The 19,082-nt window shown below is 43.2% G+C and overlaps 1 protein-coding gene across 1 annotated transcript in view; it reads left to right on the plus strand.

Annotated features, from left to right (window-relative positions):
• Positions 1–19,082, plus strand: part of cacna2d3a (calcium channel, voltage-dependent, alpha 2/delta subunit 3a) — a 293,663-nt gene that overhangs the window by 227,482 nt on the left and 47,099 nt on the right. Inside the window, exons 28-32 of the mRNA XM_041857104.2 lie at positions 7,041–7,102; positions 7,194–7,238; positions 7,650–7,712; positions 8,424–8,494; positions 14,707–14,782. Coding sequence (XP_041713038.2) covers positions 7,041–7,102; positions 7,194–7,238; positions 7,650–7,712; positions 8,424–8,494; positions 14,707–14,782 — 317 coding nt within the window. The remainder of the gene's footprint in view (positions 1–7,040; positions 7,103–7,193; positions 7,239–7,649; positions 7,713–8,423; positions 8,495–14,706; positions 14,783–19,082) is intronic.

The raw sequence follows: 19,082 nt of genomic DNA on the forward strand, positions 1-19,082 counted from the left end.
CTAACTCTTCTGTCTTCATGTCTAACTGTTGCTTTAACAAACGATACCTCTCAGCGGTCCCCTTCAGACCAGACAGTTCTTTGTCCAGATTCTGTAGCTCCGTCTCTGTGTCGGTCTGGGCACCTGCCATCCCTATCAGAGCCCGGGCGGGAGTGAGTAACTCGGAGGATTGCACCGGAGCCTTCCCAGGATGAGTCTTGCCTCTCCGTTTCCGAGGTACTCGGGTTATCCTCTCCTGAGACTCCCTCCAGAGTGGGTAAAAGGCTGGGCAGTCTCGTCCAATTAGGACAGGGACGGGGAGGGAATCAACCACCCCCGCCGTCGTGTGTATGGTTCCCCGTGTGCTGGTCATTGTAAGTTCAGTAATGGGGTATTCTCTGGTGTCCCCATGGACACAGGAAACTGGGAGGACTTTCCCCGGGGTCAGACACGTTGGGCCCACCAAATCCTTACGCACCAGGGTGGCCCGGCTACCAGAATCCAGTAAGGCCTCCACATCATGGTGATTCACAGTTACCGGGCAGGTGGGGGGGTCGATCTGGGCCGCCATCTACGACTCCCAAGAGCGAGGCAAAACGGTGTGTGGGTGCTGAGCTGGAGGACTCCGCAGTGGGCATAGGTTCATCGGCTGGTTTCCCACACTGCCAGGAGATATGTCCCATCTCCCCACACCGGTAACACTGTCGAAGTTTCCCCCTCCTGGTGTACTCTTCTTGGACCCGCCTGGTTTCTGGCTCCCCCTGGAGCCGGGATAAGTCCTGACGTGGCTGGGTTCGAGACCTTGGGGTCCTTTGGACGGGTTCTTCCCATTTGTGGTGGGGCCGCACTCCTGGGGTCTTTTCGGGAAGCATTCAGCATCTCCGCTGTGGCCTGGTACTTTTCCACAGCTTCCACGGTCAGATCAGCCGTGGTCAAGGCCTGTTGACTGATGAACCGTTTTGCCTCATAAGGCAGGGCGCGTAGGTAACGATCCACCACAACGGCCTCCACCACCGCCGCTGCTGTATTCCTCTGCGGATCCAGCCATTTCCTTGCGATTCGGACAAGTTCATGCATCTGCGCCCGAGGAGGTTGGTCTGGTTGGAAGGTCCAGCTGTGAAAGCGCTGGGCCATACCAAACTTTGTGAGTCCATATCTGCTGAGGATCTCAGACTTCAGGGCATCATAGTCAGTAACCTGGTCAGGGCCCAGGTCCCGGACAGCATTCAGCGCCTCCCCGGTTAGAAAGGGGGCTAACAGACCAACCCACTGTTGCTTGGGCCAGGCTTCCCTAGTGGCCGTGGCCTCAAATGCATGCAGGTATGCCTCAATGTCATCGGTAGCTCCCATCTTAGATATAAAGTCACTTGCCTTTATTGGGCGGGTATTTTGGACCACCCTCTGTCTCTGCAACTGCAATTCCTCTGCCTTCAGAAGGTTGGCTTTCTTTTGCTCCTCCAAGAGAGCCACGTTTGCTTGCATCTGGGCGTGCTGGCCAGCAACAAGGGCTTTCAATATGTCCTCCATTTCAGTCGGCGGGGAGCCTACGGCCAACTTGGAAAACTGGGTGATCAAACCTTCGGTATCCTCCTCTGACATGCACTATTAACGCTTGAGCGTGCCCGTATTCTCCACCATCTGTGACGTCACGAGAGGCTACACAGCTTTCAGCGGGATTGCTCAAGTAGTGCAAGGAGACCAGGTTCAACCAAAACAAGGATTTTATTAACGGTCTTGGGAAACTAACGAAAGTATAACACAATACTGTTCTCTGGTGGCTCTTAAGGGTTAACAGTTCAGGGATGTCTCTTCCACATCCAAAATCATAACTCTCCCCTCGCTCAAATAACTTTTCCCCAGTCTTACTGTCTTCCACGTTGCAGCGAGTGGCCAACCCAGCAAAACGTCCTTCCAAATGTCCCACACGTATTTCCACAGGTGCATATATCCAAAGGTGAGTATTTCCCCAAGGTAAGTATCTCCAAATCCTTATATTCCTCATGGAAGTGGACGTGCAGCACTCTTGTCCTCCAGAGAGCCCAGCTTGGAGACCGTGTCTCTTCCCTTCAACAAACCTTCAGCTCATCAGCTCCTGATTGGTTTCAGCTGCGTGGGAAGATTGGCCATAGAGGGGTGGAGTTCCCGACCATACCAGCAGATGGAGCCATAGCTGTCTGGGTTTGCAGCCACCTCAGGGGATGTAACGTCCCTCCAGGACACAGCCTCTCGTGACATCACACATCCCCCTCCTCGGGACCGACGTCCTCGTCGGGGTAAAGGCAGCGAAGAAGGCATCACGCCGGGAGAGGGCGTCCGCATTGCCGTGGTGCTTGCCAGCCTGCTCTCTCTTCAACTCCTCCACCTCTAGGACCAGGGACTCAGCCTCCTGTTGTCTCTCCTTGAGTTTCTTACTGAACGCATCAGCCTTGGTTTTAGCAGAGTTTAGCTTCTGTTGAGCAGCTTTCAGTTCCTTCTCTCTCTCTGCCTCCGCATTCTTCATCTTGTTCTCCCACACCTTGTACTTCTCCTCTGCCTTCTTCTGGACCTCCTTACTACTGCGCAGGGTCTCCTCACACTCCTCGATGGTCCTGCGCAGCCTCTCCAGCTCCTCCTGTTGCTTATGGAAGGAGCTCTGTTGGAGTTTAGCCTGGAGGATATCTAACTCTTCTGTCTTCATGTCTAACTGTTGCTTTAACAAACGATACCTCTCAGCGGTCCCCTTCAGACCAGACAGTTCTTTGTCCAGATTCTGTAGCTCCGTCTCTGTGTCGGTCTGGGCACCTGCCATCCCTATCAGAGCCCGGGGCGGGAGTGAGTAACTCGGAGGATTGCACCGGAGCCTTCCCAGGATGAGTCTTGCCTCTCCGTTTCCGAGGTACTCGGGTTATCCTCTCCTGAGACTCTCTCCAGAGTGGCTAAAAGGCTGGGCAGTCTCGTCCAATTAGGACAGGGACGGGGAGGGGAATCAACCACCCCCGCCGTCGTGTGTATGGTTCCCCGTGTGCTGGTCATTGTAAGTTCAGTAATGGGGTATTCTCTGGTGTCCCCATGGACACAGGAAACTGGGAGGACTTTCCCCGGGGTCAGACACGTTGGGCCCACCAAATCCTTACGCACCAGGGTGGCCCGGCTACCAGAATCCAGTAAGGCCTCCACATCATGGTGATTCACAGTTACCGGGCAGGTGGGGGGTCGATCTGGGCCGCCATCTACGACTCCCAAGAGCGAGGCAAAACGGTGTGTGGGTGCTGAGCTGGAGGACTCCGCAGTGGGCATAGGTTCATCGGCTGGTTTCCCACACTGCCAGGAGATATGTCCCATCTCCCCACACCGGTAACACTGTCGAAGTTTCCCCCTCCTGGTGTACTCTTCTTGGACCCGCCTGGTTTCTGGCTCCCCCTGGAGCCGGGATAAGTCCTGACGTGGCTGGGTTCGAGACCTTGGGGTCCTTTGGACGGGTTCTTCCCATTTGTGGTGGGGCCGCACTCCTGGGGTCTTTTCGGGAAGCATTCAGCATCTCCGCTGTGGCCTGGTACTTTTCCACAGCTTCCACGGTCAGATCAGCCGTGGTCAAGGCCTGTTGACTGATGAACCGTTTTGCCTCATAAGGCAGGGCGCGTGAGGTAACGATCCACCACAACGGCCTCCACCACCGCCGCTGCTGTATTCCTCTGCGGATCCAGCCATTTCCTTGCGATTCGGACAAGTTCATGCATCTGCGCCCGAGGAGGTTGGTCTGGTTGGAAGGTCCAGCTGTGAAAGCGCTGGGCCATACCAAACTTTGTGAGTCCATATCTGCTGAGGATCTCAGACTTCAGGGCATCATAGTCAGTAACCTGGTCAGGGCCCAGGTCCCGGACAGCATTCAGCGCCTCCCCGGTTAGAAAGGGGGCTAACAGACCAACCCACTGTTGCTTGGGCCAGGCTTCCCTAGTGGCCGTGGCCTCAAATGCATGCAGGTATGCCTCAATGTCATCGGTAGCTCCCATCTTAGATATAAAGTCACTTGCCTTTATTGGGCGGGTATTTTGGACCACCCTCTGTCTCTGCAACTGCAATTCATCTGCCTTCAGAAGGTTGGCTTTCATTTGCTCCTGCAAGAGAGCCACGTTTGCTTGCATCTGGGCGTGCTGGCCAGCAACAAGGGCTTTCAATATGTCCTCCATTTCAGTCGGCGGGGAGCCTACGGCCAACTTGGAAAACTGGGTGATCAAACCTTCGGTATCCTCCTCTGACATGCACTATTAACGCTTGAGCGTGCCCGTATTCTCCACCATCTGTGACGTCACGAGAGGCTACACAGCTTTCAGCGGGATTGCTCAAGTAGTGCAAGGAGACCAGGTTCAACCAAAACAAGGATTTTATTAACGGTCTTGGGAAACTAACGAAAGTATAACACAATACTGTTCTCTGGTGGCTCTTAAGGGTTAACAGTTCAGGGATGTCTCTTCCACATCCAAAATCATAACTCTCCCTCGCTCAAATAACTTTTCCCCAGTCTTACTGTCTTCCACGTTGCAGCGAGTGGCCAACCCAGCAAAACGTCCTTCCAAATGTCCCACACGTATTTCCACAGGTGCATATATCCAAAGGTGAGTATTTCCCCAAGGTAAGTATCTCCAAATCCTTATATTCCTCATGGAAGTGGACGTGCAGCACTCTTGTCCTCCAGAGAGCCCAGCTTGGAGACCGTGTCTCTTCCCTTCAACAAACCTTCAGCTCATCAGCTCCTGATTGGTTTCAGCTGCGTGGGAAGATTGGCCATAGAGGGGTGGAGTTCCCGACCATACCAGCAGATGGAGCCATAGCTGTCTGGGTTTGCAGCCACCTCAGGGGGATGTAACGTCCCTCCAGGACACAGCCTCTCGTGACATCACAGCGTGTTTGTGCAATCACACACGTCCACACACAGCAAAGCGGAAATCCCTAAACCGTCCAAATGAATTTTCTATTCTAATAACATGGATCAGATTAGTTGGATAAAGATTTTTTTGAATTTGGTCTGCCGGCTTTCCTGTGTTTTGTCCCCTGCCACAAATCATCTAATCTATTATGTCATGTCATTTCACATCATTGATTAATGAATTGATTGATTCATCATCTTTTTTTCACATGAAGTACATATTTGTCATTATTCTGTTGCTTCAATCTTCAGTGATTAGGCCCACCATGTTGTTCAGTGTGGGTGCTTGTATTAATGCTGCCCAACATCTTAAATTAGACCATTCCCTCCCTGTGTTTCCCACACTGCTTCCGACCCAGTCGCTGAAAAACCTTGGCTGTGCTTCTGATGAGATAATCTGCACCTGTTCCTCTGGGCTGGGCCTGCTGTGTGTGTGTGTGTGTGTGTGTGTGTGTGTGATTGAATGTGTGTGACATCCCCTCCACATGCCTCCAGCCGTATGGTGAATCAGTTTGACTTTGGCGTTCACAGGAGCATAAAAACACAAACCTGACCTAGATCGACAGACACACACACACTCACACACACACACACACGCACAAACACACACAGACATGGATGATCATATACTCATATAATTTACACATTTTGTTTCCTGGTTAAAAATCCTTGATAGCCCTTAATCATATGATGTATGAGATTACAATTTCTCAGATTGTGAAATACCATTTGCTTGTGTGAGTGAACATGTTATGTGTGTGTTATGGAAACTGTGCTTTTAGGACCATATGTGGCTTCCAATTCTCCAATCCTCCATCTTGACTTTCCTCCACCCTCCCTCTCTGGTCAAACATCAGTGTGAAACGTGGCTTTTCTCTGGACACAAAGCCCCCTTTTAACATGGCAGTCTCCTGTGATGTTATGAACACCTGAGGAGAACAGCAGGAGGGAATGTGGGGGAGGAGGGCGGGGGACAGCTCTGAGACAGCTCACACATTCCATGTTCCATGCCAGGGATTTGATTCCCAGTTGGAATTCTGTCCAGATCTGTGTGTCTAGCTACCCGCTGTGTGAGCAGCTCTATATTCACGGCCCTGTTATCTACACTCTTAGAAAAAAAGGTTCCAAAAGGGTTCTTCAGCTGTCCCCATAGGAGAACCCTTTTTGGTTCCATGTAGAATTATTTTGGGTTCCATGTAGAGCCCTCTGTGTAAAGGGTTCTAGATAGCATTTTTTTTCAAAAGTGTAGGGGGAAAAATACAAGGGGGCAGACCGTGGGATGGATTTAGTGTGGACACGGAGAGAGAGAGGGTTTGGTTTGAGTCATGGCCATGGGTGATGCTGCTTTTGGACAGTGGTTCATAGAGACTGTCTTGTGACACATGCACCCACACTGTTTTGCATGTTCACAGATAGACAGGCCCTAACAGGCTTTTCACGGTGAGATATCACAGCCTAAAGCTGTCCTTCTACCAAGGTTACTGACATTAACTAACCTCAACACTATCCCACTGTCACCATGGCCATATTGGCCTCTCAGAAATAAGTTAGAAACTTTTAGATTTCACTTTTCTAAGTCAGTGCCTGACCCACTTTAAAGCCACACTCCTCAATTTCGGATCCCCCCAGAGCGAATTATAAACTTCAGTGTTTGTAACCCGACGGGTCTTAGCAAATACAACATAGAGTTATTTGATTTCAGTGTCTTTATAGAGCTGTCGAGTTAAACTAGATCTCACAGCCCATTTCCTTAGTATTTTAGTGTAAATGCCTAAAGTTATATTTGGTTAATCAGGAGCTTCTACTGTTCCTTGAAGCTGTTTCCATGTTTGTAGTGTGTCATCTGCAGGGAGGACACGTGCAGTTGTGACATCGCTGTCAAACAAATCACACTGCATCGCACACACACATACACATTACCATGTCCACACACACAAACACACACAGAAACAAACGCACAAACACACACACACACACACACACACACACACACACACACACACACACACACACACACACACACACACACACACACACACACACACACACACACACACACACACACAGAATCACAATGAAACACACACACACACAGGAGTGTACGCAGACACAGTTCTGTGGCCATAATGTCTATGTGGTGCTGTCTCCTCTCTTCCAGCTGTGGGGATCCAGATGAAGCTGGAGTTCTTCCAAAGGAAGTTCTGGACAGCCAGCCGACAGGTAAACACACAAACTTGGGCACAATGATAACAACACAAGATGCTTGTGTAAACAGAAAGTCTGTATTTCACATTATTTTATTGTGTTGCAGTGTGCAGCGTTGGATGGGAAATGCTCTATAAGCTGTGATAATGAGGTGAGTTGGATGACTTCACTCTACTAGAACTTCACTACTGTAAACATTTTATTCTTCCTCATCCTCCTCCTCTCTTCTCATCCTCCTCCTCTCTCCTCTCTTCTCATCCTCTCTCCTCTCTTCTCATCCTCTCTCCTCTCTTCTCATCCTCTCTCCTCTCTTCTCATCCTCCTCCTCTCTCCTCTCTTCTCATCCTCTCTCTTCTACTCTCTCCTCTCATCCTCCTCCTCTCTCCTTCTTCTCCTCTCCTCTCCTTTTCATCTTCCTCTCCCTCTGTAATCTTTATGAGACGTCCCCTTCTCTCCTCTCTGTCCTCCTCTTTCCTCTCTGTCCTCCTCTCTCCCCCTCTTCTCTCCTCTCTCCTCCTCTCTGCTCTCTCCTCCTCCTCTCTCTTCTCTGCCTCCTTTTCAGAACATCAACTGTTACCTGATAGACAACAATGGCTTCATCCTGGTAGCAGAGGACTACTCTCTGGTAAGATGTTATATCTCACACTGCACTCTCTCTGTCTGTGTGTCTGTCTGGAGAGATGATGGATCATAGGATCATAGATCCTACAGGTCCTTATCACACTGCACTGTCTCTCTGTCTGTGTGTCTGTCTGGAGAGATGATGGATCATAGGATCATAGATCATACAGGTCCTTATCACACTGCACTGTCTCTCTGTCTGTGTGTCTGTCTGGAGAGATGATGGATCATAGATCATACAGGTCCTTATCACACTGCACTGTCTCTCTGTTTGTGTGTCTGTCTGGAGAGATGATGGATCATAGATCATACAGGTCCTTATCACATTGCACTGTCTCTCTGTTGTGTGTCTGTCTGGAGAGATGATGGATCATAGATCATACGGGTCCTTATCACACTGCACTGTTCTCTGTATGTCTTAAAGGAAAACTCCACCCAAAAACTATATTTTGATATTTGTTTCATTAGTCCCAAAATGTTTTGCATGTCAGCACTCAAGCTTTCAAGATATATAACTTTCGAAATACAGAAATACAGCCGGTGTGATGCATTTTGCGTCATATGATGCTGCGTTTCGCATCATATGATGTTTATCAATAACATAAGGTACATTCATAATACATGCACAGACCTACCAAGCAACAATATATGCTAATTGATTCCACCATTTCAACAAAAAAACACATCTTGTTACTTGCTGTTTTCTCTCTCTCAGACAGGGATGTTCTTTGGAGAAGCAGAGGGGGCAGTGATGAATAAACTGCTCCTCATGGGTTCCTTTAAGAGGTGAGTAAGTGTGTGTGTGTGTGTGTGTGTGTGTGTTTGTGTGTGTGTGCATGTGCGTGTCTGTGTGTGTGTGTGCCTGTGGTTGTGCGTGTGCGTGTCTGTGTGTGTGCGTATGTGTGTAGGGTTTGTGTGTGTACGTGTGTGTGTACGTGTGTGTTCGCGTGCCTGTGGCGTGCATGTGTGTGTGTGCGCCTGTGGTTGTCCGTGTGCGCGTGCATGTCTCTGTTTGTGTGTGTGTTTATGTGTGTAGGGTTTGTGTGTGTGTGTTTGTGCCTGTGGTTGTGCATGTGTGTGTGCGTGTCTCTGTGTGTGTGTGTATATGTACGTGTGTGTGTACCTGTGTGTGTGTCAGAGAGAGGGAGTGCAGAGTATGAGAGCATGTCTCCCGGAGTGCTGACAGCTCTTAACTCGGCCAATCATGTCAAGCTATTCAGCAGTGCCCTATGACCCCTCGGCTCAGTGGATTTCTCCGTTAGGGGATTAGAACAAATCTTTTCCTGAAAATAAGGAATTAGGAGGACCGTGATTCAAACACACACACACACACACAGGCAGAAAGTATTCACATTTTTCACATTTTGTTGTGTTACAATGTCGGATTCAAATGGATTTAATTGTCATTTTCTTGTCCACAATATAAGCAAAATACTCTGTACTGTCAAAGTGGAAGAACAATTCTAACATTATGTTTTATTAATGGAAAATAAAACACTAATATATTTTGATTATATAAGTATTCAACACCCTGAGTCAATACATGTTAGAATCACCTTTGGCAGCGATTACAACTGTGAGTCTTTCTGGGTAAGCCTCTAAGAGCTTTGCATACCTGGATTGTACAATATTTGCCCATTATTGTTTTAAAATTCTTCAAGCTCTGTCAAGTTGGTTGTTGATCATTAATAGACAGCCATTTTCAAGTCTTGCCATAGATTTTCATGCCGATTTAAGTCAAAACTGTGACTAGGCCACTCAGGAACATTCAATGTCATCTTGGTAAGTAACTCCAGTGTATATTTGGCCTTGCGTTTTAGGTTATTGTCCTGCTGAAAGGTAGATTTGTCTCCCAGTCTGTTGGAAAGCAGACTGAACCAGGTTTTTCTATAGGATTTTGCCAGTGCTCTATTCCTTTTCTTTTTATCCTAAAAAACTCCCTAGGCCTTGCCGATGACAAGCATACCCATAACATAATGCAGCCACCAGAATGCTTGAAAATATGAAGAGTGGTACTCAGTGATGTGTTGTGTTGGATTTGCCCCGAACATAATGCTTTGTATTCAGTACAAAAAGCGAATTTCTTTGCCACATTTTTTTTCAGTGTAACTTTAGTGCCTTATTGCAAACACGATCCATATTTTGGAATATTTTTATTCAGTACAGGCTTCCTTCTTTTCACTCTACCATTTAGGTTAATATAATTTTCTCCTATCACATTTAACAATGTAACTGGTTTAAAATCACCATTGGCCTCCTGGTGAAAATCCCTGAGCAGTTTCCTTCCTCTCCGTCAACTGAGTTAGGGAGGACGCCTGTATCTTTCTAGTGACTGGCTGTATTGATACACCATCCAAATTGTAATTAATAACTTCACCATGCTCAAAGGGATATTCAATGTCTGCTTTGTTTTATTTTTACCCATCTACCAATAGGTGCCATTCTTTGCGAGGCATTGGAAAACCTCCCTGGTCTTTGTCGTTGAATCTGTGCTTGGAATTCACTGCTCGACTGAGGGACCTTACAGATAATTGTATGTGTGGGTTACAGAGATGGGATAGTCATTCAAAAATCATGTTAAACACTATTATTTCACACGGAGTGAGTCCATGCAACTTATTATCTGACTTGTTCAGCAAATTTTTACTCCTGAACCTATTTACAGTGGGGAAAGAAAGTATTGTCAGCCACCAATTGTGCAAGTTCTCCCACTTAAAAAGATGAGAGAGGCCTGTAATTTTCATCATGGGTACACGTCAACTATGACAGACAAAATGAGAAAAAAAATCCAGAAATTCACATTGTAGGATTTTTTATGAATTTATTTGCAAATTATGGTGGAAAATAAGTATTTGGTCAATAACAAAAGTTTCTCAATACTTTGTTATATACCCTTTGTTGGCAATGACACAGGTCAAACGTTTTCTGTAAGTCTTCACAAGGTTTTCACACACTGTTGCTGGTATTTTGGCCCATTCCTCCATGCAGATCTCCTCTAGAGCAGTGATGTTTTGGGGCTGTCGCTGGGCAACACGGACTTTCAACTCCCTCCAAAGATTTTCTATGGGGTTGAGATCTGGAGACTGGCTAGGCCACTCCAGGACCTTGAAATGCTTCTTACGAAGCCACTCCTTCGTTGCCCGGGCGGTGTGTTTGGGATCATTGTCATGCTGAAAGACCCAGCCACGTTTCATCTTCAATGCCCTTGCTGATGGAAGGAGGTTTTCACTCAAAATCTCACGATACATGGCCCCATTCATTCTTTCCTTTACACGGATCAGTCGTCCTGGTCCCTTTGCAGAAAAACAGCCCCAAAGCATGATGTTTCCACCCCCATGCTTCACAGTAGGTATGGTGTTCTTTGGGGCTGTTCTTTGTCCTCCAAACACGACGAGTTGAGTTTTTACCAAAAAAGTTATATTTTGGTTTCATCTGACCATATGACATTCTCCCGAGCCTCTTCTGAATCATCCAAATGCACTCTAGCAAACTTCAGACGGGCCTGGACATGTACTGGCTTAAGCAGGGGGACACGTCTGGCACTGCAGGATTTGAGTCCCTGGCGGCGTAGTGTGTTACTGATGGTAGGCTTTGTTACTTTGGTCCCAGCTCTCTGCAGGTCATTCACTAGGTCCCCCCGTGTGGTTCTGGGATTTTTGCTCACCGTTCTTGTGATCATTTTGACCCCACAGGGTGAGATCTTGCGTGGAGCCCCAGATCGAGGGAGATTATCAGTAGTCTTGTATGTCTTCCATGTCCTAATAATTGCTCCCACAGTTGATTTCTTCAAACCAAGCTGCTTACCTATTGCAGATTCAGTCTTCCCAGCCTGGTGCAGGTCTACAATGTTGTTTCTGGTGTCCTTTGACAGCTCTTTGGTCTTGGCCATAGTGGAGTTTGGAGTGTGACTGTTTGAGGTTGTGGACAGGTGTCTTTTATACTGATAACAAGTTCAAACAGGTGCCATTAATACAGGTAACGAGTGGAGGACAGAGGAGCCTCTTAAAGAAGAAGTTACAGGTCTGTGAGAGCCAGAAATCTTGCTTGTTTGTAGGTGACCAAATACTTATTTTCCACCATAATTTGCAAATAAATTCATAAAAAATCCTACAATGTGATTTTCTGGATTTTTTTTCTCAATTTGTCTGTCATAGTTGACGTGTACCTATGATGAAAATTACAGGCCTCTCTCATCTTTTTAAGTGGGAGAACTTGCACAATTGGTGGCTGACTAAATACATGTTTACCCCACTGTATGCTTCCATAACAAAGGTGTTGAATACTTCCTGACTCAAGACATTTCCGTTTTTCAATTTTTATACATAAAAAACTAAAAAACTAAATCCATTTTCAATTCAGGCTGTAACACAACAAAATGTAGAAAGAGTATATAGGTGTGAATACTTTGTGAAGGCACTGTAGGATACACACACATACACACAGACTATGGTGGCAGGTAGCCTAGCGGTTAAGAGCGTTGTACCAGTAACCGAAAGGTTGCTGTTTGGAACACCTGAGCCGACAAGGCGAAAAATCTGACGATGTGCCCTTGAGCAAGGCAGTTATCCCTAATTTGCTCCAGGGGTGCTGTACTACTATGGCTGACCCTGCAAAACAACATATTTCACTGCACCTATCCGGTGTATGTGACAATGAAACATCTTATTTTTATTTTACTACTCCTATGGGTCCTGGCCTAGCCGGAAAATGCCGGGAGCACTGGGTGGTGACTGGGTTTTCCATGATTAATTTGGAAATGTGACACGGGAGGATGTCATTCCTAGGATTATGTGTGTTACACACACACACACACACACACACACACCCTTGCACACACCGGCACTTGGAAAACGTGGAACCCGTAATTCATTGTTGCAACCAACACAGAATTGAAAAGATATGTGCTACTGAGTGTGTGACAGTAATGTTTGGGTGTATTCGGCTGCGAAAGAATGCTGGCTGTAGTTTCAATAGTCTTAATCAAAGAATGTCAAACAATGGTAAGATGCATGCCATTGCCACACAAGTAGTAACAGCATTTCATAAACTTGACAGAGTTTCCACTCAGACTCAGACAATACAATAATCATAATAATATGGTAATTTGACATAAAGTACTTCAGTATGTGGCCCGTGTGGGAATCAAAGCCACAACGCAACCCACAAAGCCAAGGGAAATATATTAAGAAGCATACAAGTGATTAGTATCTTTGAAGAATGATAAATGAAAGATGATTAATGATCTCTAATATGGAGGTGGATGTCTGATAAATGACTTATGTGTCATACGGAACTTTAAATAATGAGTAATTGGACAGATAGATCTCACAATAATCAAATCAGCATGATCAGACTTAAGCAGTCCGCTTTTGTCATCTGACAGGCTTTAGCTTGATTTAGAGTGGAGCCAACACGCACAGACACACATACACACACACACACACACACACACACACACACACACACACACACACACACACACACACACACACACACACACACACACACACACACACACACACACACACACACACACACACACACATACATACACACACAGAGAGCCATTGTGTGTAATGGTGCTAGGTTAACTTAGCGGTCCTGCTAACACCATTAACTCAGTGAGATTAGTGTTAATTGGATCCTGTCGCTGGTATCAGGGCTCAGGGGCGGAATAAGGCCCTGAGCTGTAGACAGAGAGGGCTGAGCATGACACACACACACACACACAGACACACACACAGACACACACACACACACACACACACGAGTACTGGGACTGTGGAAGGAACAAGTCCTAGGGCTGTAGACAGAGGCGGCAGAGCGAGGTCAAACTGCGGCAAACAGTGTGAGTGCGCGTGTGTGTTTGTGCGTGCTTGCATGTGTTTGTGTGTGTGTGTGTGTGTGTTTGATAACCCTGTAATGACCCGGCCCAGACAGAACCACATCTAATCCCCATCTCCCCCCATATCCCCCCATATCCCTCCAATATCCCCCCATATCCTTCCATACCTCCCCATATCCCTCCATGGCCCCCCCACATCCCCCACATCTCCCCTATCCCCCATATCCCTCCATGTCCCCCCATGTCCTCCCACATCCCCATATCCCTCCATGTTCCTGCACGTCCCCAAACATCTCCCCTATCCCCCCACATCCCCCATGCCCCCCATATCCCTCCATGCCCCCCATATCTCCCCCACGTCCCCCCACATCTTCCATATCCCCCCATACTCTACATACTCCAGGGAACCCTTCAGGAAGGGGGAAATATTAATCACAAGAAAAATAAAAGGTTGGAGGAGAGAAGGAATGAGAGCCTCCTTATTTCTCCCTCTTTCTTTAACTCTCTCCCCCTCTCTCTCACCTATTTAATGTCGGGGAGACCCCTCAGGCATGTAACTATAGGAAGAGAGCGAATGGAACGTCCACTGCCCTCTATTATATACTGAGTGTACAAAACATTAAGAACACATTCCTAAAATTGAGTTGCACCCCCTTTTGCCCTCAGAACAGTCTCAATTGAAGGTGTTGAAAGCGTTCCACAGGGATGCTGGCCCATGTTGACTCCAATGCTTTCCACAGTTGTGTGAAGTTGGCTGTATGTCCTTTGGGTGGTGGACCGTTCTTGATACACACAGGAAACTGTTGAACATGAAAAACCCAGCAGCGTTGCAGTTCTTGACACACATCGTTGCACCTGGCACTTACTGCCATACCCCGTTCAAAGGCACTTAAATATTTTGTCTTACCCATTCACCCTCTGAATGGCACACATACACAATCCATGTCCCTCATTTATTTATATATTTCTCTCTAAATAAATGCCAATATTTTTAGGCCTGTTACATTGCTACATTGGACAAGATTTCCTCAAAATTGGGATTCTGTAATAATGTAATGATGGAATGGTACACTCTATTTTATACATTCAGGAGGACGGTTTTGACCGCCCCATCTCTCTCTTTCCCTCTCTCCCTCTCTTTCCCCCTCTCCAGGGTTACTTTGTATGACTACCAGGCGATCTGTAGGATCTTTGCAGAGAGTAGTGACGGTTCCCGCACATTACTGGACGTGAGTACCCCATGTTTCTAAATGTATCCTTCCAGCGAACTCACACCCTCTTCAATCTACAATCTGTTCATCTCCAATCTCCAGAAATACTGTTAATATACAGGATGTAGTTAGTGACATTATTTCTCAGTGTGTAGTTAGTGGCATTATTTCTCAGTATGTAGTTAGTGGCATTATTTCTCAGTTTGTAGTTAGTGATATTATTTCTCAGTATGTAGTTAGAGACATTATTTCTCAGTATGTAGTTAGTGATATTATTTCTCAGTCTGTAGTTAGTGATATTATATCTTAGTATGTAGTTAGTGTAATTTTTTTCTCAGTATGTAGTTAGTGACATTATTTCTCAGTATGAAGTTAGAGACATTATTTCTCAGTGTGTATTAGTAACATTATTTCTCAGTATGTAGTTAGTGATATTATTTCTCAATATGTAGTTAGAGAAATTATTTCTCTGTATGGAGTTAGTGATATTATTTCTCAGTGTGTAGTTAGTAGTATTATTTCTCTGTATGTAGTTAGTGATATAATTTCTCAGTATGTAGTTAGTGGTATTATTTCTCAGTATGTACCGGTAGTTAGTGATATTATTTCTCAGTAGGTAGTTAGTGATATTATTTCTCATTATGTAGTTAGTGACATTATTTCTCAGTATGTAGTTAGTGATATTATGTCTCAGTATGTAGTTAGTAACATTATTTCTCAGTATGTAATTAGTGATATTATTTCTCAGTGTGTAGTTAGAGCCATTATTTGTCAGTATGTAGTTAGTGACATTATTTCTCAGTATGAAGTTAGAGACATTATTTCTCAATGTGTAGTTACGGACATTATTTCTCAGTATGTAGTTAGAGACATTATTTCTCAGTTTGTAGTTAGACATGATTTCTCAGTATGTAGTCAGAGACATTATTTCTCAGTATGTAGTTAGTGATATTATTTCTCAGTATGTAATTAGTGATATTATTTCTAAGTATGTAGTTAGTGACATTATTTCTCAGTATGTAGTTAGTGACATTATTTCTCAGTGTGTAGTTAGTGGCATTATTTCTCAGTATGTAGTTAGTGGCATTATTTCTCAGTTTGTAGTTAGTGATATTATTTCTCAGTATGTAGTTAGAGACATTATTTCTCAGTATGTAGTTAGTGACATTATTTCTCAGTATGTAGTTAATTACATTATTTCTCAGTATGTAGTTAGAGACATTATTTCTCAGTATATAGTTAGTGACATTATTTCTCAGTATGTAGTTAATGACATTATTTCTCAGTATGTAGTTAGTGAAATTATTTCTCAGTATGTAGTTTGAGACATTATTTCTCAGTATGTAGTTAGTGATATTATTTCTCAGTGTGTAGTTAGTAGTATTATTTCTCTGTATGTAGTTAGTGATATTATTTCTCAGTATGTAGTTAGTGGTATTATTTCTCAGTATGTAGTTAGTGATATTATTTCTCAGTATGTAGTTAGTGGCATTATTTCTCAGTATGAAGTTAGAGACATTATTTCTCAGTAGGTAGTTAGTGATATTATTTCTCAGTAGGTAGTTAGTGATATTATTTCTCATTATTTAGTTAGTGACATTATTTCTCAGTATGTAGTTAGTGATATTATGTCTCAGTATGTAGTTAGTAACATTATTTCTCAGTATGTATTTAGTGATATTATTTATCAGTGTGTAGTTAGATACATTATTTCTCAGTATGTAGTTAGAGACATTATTTCTCAGTGTGTAGTTACGGACATTATTTCTCAGTATGTAGTTAGTGGCATTATTTCTCAGTATGAAGTTAGAGACATTATTTCTCAGTTTGTAGTTAGAGACATTATTTGTCAGTATGTAGTTAGTGACATTATTTCTCAGTATGTAGTTAGAGACATTATTTCTCAGTGTGTAGTTAGAGACATTATTTGACAGTATGTAGTTAGTGACATTATTTCTCAGTATGAAGTTAGAGACATTATTTCTCAATGTGTAGTTACGGACATTATTTCTCAGTATGTAGTTAGAGACATTATTTCTCAGTATGTAGTTAGAGACATTATTTCTCAGTGTGTAGTTAGAGCCATTATTTGTCAGTATGTAGTTAGTGACATTATTTCTCAGTATGAAGTTAGAGACATTATTTCTCAATGTGTAGTTACGGACATTATTTCCCAGTATGTAGTTAGAGACATTATTTCTCAGTGTGTAGTTAGAGCCATTATTTGTCAGTATGTAGTTAGTGACATTATTTCTCAGTATGAAGTTAGAGACATTATTTCTCAATGTGTAGTTACGGACATTATTTCCCAGTATGTAGTTAGAGACATTCTTTCTCAGTATGAAGTTAGAGACATTATTTCTCAGTGTGTATTAGTAACATTATTTCTCAGTATGTAGTTAGTGATATTATTTCTCAGTATGTAGTTAGAGAAATTATTTCTCTGTATGGAGTTAGTGATATTATTTCTCAGTGTGTAGTTAGTAGTATTATTTCTCTGTATGTAGTTAGTGATATAATTTCTCAGTATGTAGTTAGTGGTATTATTTCTCAGTATGTAGTTAGTGATATTATTTCTCAGTAGGTAGTTAGTGATATTATTTCTCATTATGTAGTTAGTGACATTATTTCTCAGTATGTAGTTAGTGATATTATGTCTCAGTATGTAGTTAGTAACATTATTTCTCAGTATGTAATTAGTGATATTATTTCTCAGTGTGTAGTTAGAGCCATTATTTGTCAGTATGTAGTTAGTGACATTATTTCTCAGTATGAAGTTAGAGACATTATTTCTCAATGTGTAGTTACGGACATTATTTCTCAGTATGTAGTTAGAGACATTATTTCTCAGTTTGTAGTTAGACATGATTTCTCAGTATGTAGTCAGAGACATTATTTCTCAGTATGTAGTTAGTGATATTATTTCTCAGTATGTAATTAGTGATATTATTTCTAAGTATGTAGTTAGAGACATTATTTCTCAGTATGTAGTTAGTGATATTATTTCTCAGTATGTAGTTAGAGACATTATTTCTCAGTATGTAGTTAGTGACATTATTTCTCAGTATGTAGTTAATGACATTATTTCTCAGTATGTAGTTAGAGACATTATTTCTCAGTATATAGTTAGTGACATTATTTCTCAGTATGTAGTTAATGACATTATTTCTCAGTATGTAGTTAGTGAAATTATTTCTCAGTATGTAGTTTGAGACATTATTTCTCAGTATGTAGTTAGTGATATTATTTCTCAGTGTGTAGTTAGTAGTATTATTTCTCTGTATGTAGTTAGTGATATTATTTCTCAGTATGTAGTTAGTGGTATTATTTCTCAGTATGTAGTTAGTGATATTATTTCTCAGTATGTAGTTAGTGGCATTATTTCTCAGTATGAAGTTAGAGACATTATTTCTCAGTAGGTAGTTAGTGATATTATTTCTCAGTAGGTAGTTAGTGATATTATTTCTCATTATGTAGTTAGTGACATTATTTCTCAGTATGTAGTTAGTGATATTATGTCTCAGTATGTAGTTAGTAACATTATTTCTCAGTATGTAATTAGTGATATTATTTATCAGTGTGTAGTTAGATACATTATTTCTCAGTATGTAGTTAGAGACATTATTTCTCAGTGTGTAGTTACGGACATTATTTCTCAGTATGTAGTTAGTGGCATTATTTCTCAGTATGAAGTTAGAGACATTATTTCTCAGTTTGTAGTTAGAGACATTATTTGTCAGTATGTAGTTAGTGACATTATTTCTCAGTATGTAGTTAGAGACATTATTTCTCAGTGTGTAGTTAGAGATATTATTTGACAGTATGTAGTTAGTGACATTATTTCTCAGTATGAAGTTAGAGACATTATTTCTCAATGTGTAGTTACGGACATTATTTCTCAGTATGTAGTTAGAGACATTATTTCTCAGTATGTAGTTAGAGACATTATTTCTCAGTGTGTAGTTAGAGCCATTATTTGTCAGTATGTAGTTAGTGACATTATTTCTCAGTATGAAGTTAGAGACATTATTTCTCAATGTGTAGTTACGGACATTATTTCCCAGTATGTAGTTAGAGACATTCTTTCTCAGTGTGTAGTTAGTAACATTATTTCTCATTATGTAGTTGGTGATATTATTTCTCAGTATGTAGTTAGTGACATTATTTCTCAGTGTGTAGTTAGAGACATTATTTCTCAGTATGTAGTTAGTAACATTATTGCTCAGTATGTAGTTAGTGACATTATTTCTCAGTGTGTAGTTAGATACATTATTTCTCAGTATGAAGTTAGTGATATTATCTCTCAGTATGTAGTTAG

The sequence above is a fragment of the Coregonus clupeaformis genome, chromosome 30, assembly GCF_020615455.1.
Source record: "Coregonus clupeaformis isolate EN_2021a chromosome 30, ASM2061545v1, whole genome shotgun sequence".
Classification (NCBI taxonomy): Eukaryota; Metazoa; Chordata; class Actinopteri; order Salmoniformes; family Salmonidae; genus Coregonus; species Coregonus clupeaformis.